The sequence below is a fragment of the Rosa chinensis genome, chromosome 2, assembly GCF_002994745.2.
Source record: "Rosa chinensis cultivar Old Blush chromosome 2, RchiOBHm-V2, whole genome shotgun sequence".
NCBI classification, from domain to species: Eukaryota; Viridiplantae; Streptophyta; class Magnoliopsida; order Rosales; family Rosaceae; genus Rosa; species Rosa chinensis.
The window spans coordinates 25,017,548-25,021,379 of NC_037089.1; the positions used below are offsets into that span (position 1 = coordinate 25,017,548).

Sequence of the window (3,832 nt, forward strand, 5' to 3'; positions counted from 1 at the left end):
CAACTCTCTTCCTCTCTTTTTCCCCAAATTTGAATGAAAATTTAACTTTTGGTTTGACATGAATGATTCATGAAGGTTTGGGCGGGAAGATTTGAGTATTGTAGGAAGAATTAGAGGGACGAAAAGGATTGAAGGTCTGCCGTGAATGGCTATGGTCTAGGTAGGACGAAAGTGAAAAGAGAAGGAGAGCAACAATAAAAAAGAAAATGACAGATGACTTGAGGCTGTCAAATTTGACAGGATGAGACCAGAAATATCACCCACGATGGATTTGAAGGATGGGTTGCAGGAGATGAGGGCTGTCTTTTGTATCTGTGAAGCTCCACAGTGGATTTTGACACCACAATTGGAGATGCTCTAATTTATAGGGCTATCCTATCTAGAGAAACAATTGACATCCGATCCATATATGACTTTAAAAGAAAATGGTCAGTAGAAAATAATCATAGTTAGTAGAAAATAAAATAATAAAAGCATATTTCATTGACACAAGCATAGTTAGTAGAAAACGGGACGTATATAGTAAACGAAAAATATGTACGTGTATTATTCGGACATTTTATCAAATAGTTCGTTGAAAAGTTCGGTAAAATATTTTTAATTAATTAAATAATTAAAATTAAAAATATTAATTTATATTCATTTTTGTTCAATAATATTTGTAAAATATGAAGAAAGAAAAAACGTAAAAATCGTGTATAATACGTGTATAATACTTTTGGCTTTAGAAGTACGAGAAATTAACGAGTCACTTTCTAAAATACGAAGTATGGAAGTATTTTGAAAAAAAACGTCAGTACGTGTTTTATTCGCATATAATATGAAAAATTACTAACTAGGGACACAAAAGACTCGTTCTTTATTGAAGAGCCTCCTTAATAAGTCTTTCAAAATTATTGTACGATGATCCTCCGATGTCAGTAGCTGCTATTGCTTTCTTCTTCCATTCCTTTGCCTTTCGCCTCATCTTCATGCCTTTTTCCCCTTCCAGCATTTCCTTGACAAGGACTTCAATCTCATCGCGTTTAACATCATTGTTTACCTCCATACCAATTCCCCAATTGGTACAGAGGAAACGACAATTCGTCTGTTGCTCAGCAAAGAAAGGCCAGCAAATTACAGGCACACCAGCTGATATAGTTTCAATAGTAGAATTCCAACCACAATGAGTTAGAAAAACCCCGACTGATGGATGTGCTAGCACTTGCTCCTGTGGACACCAACTTACTATATAACCCCTATCCTTAATCTCCTGGAAAAATTCTTCGGGCAAGACAACCGAATCCCCTTTTACCACATCAGGCCTAACAATCCACAAAAAATGGTGCTTGCTATTTGCAAGCCCCCATGCAAATTCTTTCAAATGTTGATCTGTCATCATAGTTATGCTCCCATAATTCACATATACAACCGAATCGGGTTTCTGTTTGTCAAGCCATTCGAGGCATTTTGCATCTTCTTTCCACAAGCCTGAGGTGAGGGACTTAACCAATTTGTTTTCAGGCACGTGCCTACCAAGCAAAGCAAGTGGACCTATTGTGTAAATGTTAGGAAACATGGCTGAGATTTCTTCCAACACTTCATGCTCAAATTCGTCAAACGTGTTGAGGATGATTGCAGAGGATTTCAAGCAGTTTTGTGCTTCAGATCCCAAGAAGTCGAACATTATGTCGTTGACATCAGTGACTCTGATAAAGCTAGGGATGTCCTTGAGCCTCATATTCTTCATGCCTGGGATCCAATCAATTGGCTTATCCAGTGTACCATCTTGCATGAAACTTTCATCTGATCGAAATGCATACAAGGGGCAAAAATATGAGTAGATAATGTTGATGTTTTACGGGTGGGACTGTTAATGATGTTATTTCTCGTTCTACTGGTGGCCTGGTGCTTGTTTATCACTAGCCGTTTTTCTTTTCTTTTCGTTTTCCACAAGACCACAAGGTCTGTTTTCATGTGTCTGTTGATTATTTCACAAGTGGGATGAGATATTTTGTAAGGGGTGGCTCTAGATCTGGTTCACTCAACCTTCCATGTTTGACATTATAAGAAGTTTCAGGCCAAAAAAAAAAAAATCAATGTATATGACTATTCCTACCAACTATACACTTAGATTAAGATTAAGTAATACATACATAAATAAAACATAAACATAACTCATTTGAAATTGTTCTTTAATTTTAGTTTAGATTGATTTTCTTTACTTGATGGTGATGTATATCTCTTTTTCATCATCCCGTGTTTCATTTATCTCAATAATTAGGTTTCAGAAAGAATGAAGTACCTTTAAATGGAACAATGCCTCGTTTAACAAGTTCGCTGTATTGCAGGTACGCCATGAAGCCACAAGCAGAAGCAGTCCAAAGCTGCACCTCAGGAATCCCTAGTTCCTTAGCAACTTCCCTCCCAAATCCCGTGGTACCATCAGAAATTATACAAGTAATCTGTGGCACTTCAGATGAGGAATTGAGCTTAGTCACCAGCTCCTTAAAAGGGCCTAGACATGTTTTCCTGGTGGAGTCACATAAAGCCGGGACATCTTGAGTTGCATCTTTATCTGAAGGTGGCAACCCGTCTGGTATGGTCTCGAATTGGAAGTCCGGTAGTCCCTTGACAGAGTCGGAACCTCTGGATCGGATTAAACGCCGGTGGTTGAACTCAGTGTTGACAAATGTTATGCGGAATCCCCTGGAGTGCAGAAGCTTGGCTAATTGCATCATGGGGTTAACATGGCCTTGTGCTGGGAAAGGGACACAGACTGCATGCAGTTCTTTGGCTCCTAACTGTGTCGAACCCATCGTAATTTATGAAATATGAAAGTAGCTTGGCAAATGTTGCTTTTATAGCAACATTTCGATTGCCAAGAAAAACAAAAAAAGAAGCTTTCCGAGCTTAACTTTGGTTTCTGGTTACATTTATGATTTATGTTAATCTCCCAACTACGTACGCTACACTAAAACTGTGCACATTGCAAGATAACAAGACGACAAAAATGCAGTCCTATGTTTTGACCAACCTGTAATTTAGTCATCCTCTGTCAATAATTATATGTAGATCATTTATGAAAATTTTCAACCAACTTAAAAATCGCTAATGCATTTATAATCATGATTAAGTTATAATCATGATTAAGTTATAAACATGAACGTTTATATTTAACAGATTTGGTTTCATTAATTTGATATACTTCAATACCTTAATTATTAGCAATTTGGAAGAAGTGATTTACTCATAGATATATAAACATCTAAATGTTGATCTACTCATAGATACATAAACATCTAATGTAATATTCGAAAAGTGAATCTTCTAAACCGTTAATTAGAAAGTCTTAAACCGGTCTTCATTTTAGTGATTCTCAATAAAAGTGCTCCCTATAAATTAATATATAGATATAATTCAACACAATATTCATTCACTTACAAACTAAAACATACATAATACAAATTGAATCGAGTTTATTAATTATAGACAACTAGGTAAGCAAAGTAAAAGTTATTTTCAATAAATCAATTCAAACGTACTAGACCCGACACAAAACTATTATTGTATGAAAATCTTGAAGAAACTCAATCAACCGGATCCGAGTGGCACAGAGGAAAAGCTATGAACCATTCACATATCTATCGATGGAATTATCAATAACATGTATACTTGACTGATTCTTAAGCATAATAGTTGATGATGTGACTCCACAAATAATTGATGAGACAATTATCTTTGCCAATCTCAATACGTTTCTGTTAATATAGTAGTTAATACTTGCGGGTCCAAATTCAAGGGAGTAGGAACGAATTGAATCTAAAGGACCACAGTGAATAAATATGGAGTT

General features: G+C 36.0%; 1 protein-coding gene across 1 annotated transcript; it reads right to left on the reverse strand.

Moving 5' to 3' along the window:
- Positions 1-778: 778 nt before the first annotated feature.
- Positions 779-2,903, reverse strand: LOC112190067 (linamarin synthase 2). The gene is made up of 2 exons (XM_024329495.2): positions 2,285-2,903; positions 779-1,785 (listed from the first exon to the last, which is right to left on the reverse strand). The coding sequence occupies exons 1-2, from the start codon at positions 2,796-2,798 to the stop codon at positions 860-862; spliced, it is 1,440 nt and encodes a 479-aa protein (XP_024185263.1). The 5' UTR covers positions 2,799-2,903; the 3' UTR covers positions 779-859.
- Positions 2,904-3,832: the final 929 nt, after the last annotated feature.

Coding starts and splice junctions, on each gene's coding strand:
- LOC112190067 (XM_024329495.2), bottom strand. CDS start 2,798: ATGGGTTCGACACAGTTAGGAGCCAAAGAACTGCATGCAGTCTGTGTC. Junction 1,786..2,284: donor AGGCATTGTTCCATTTAAAG/GTACTTCATTCT, acceptor CATTTCGATCAG/ATGAAAGTTTCATGCAAGAT.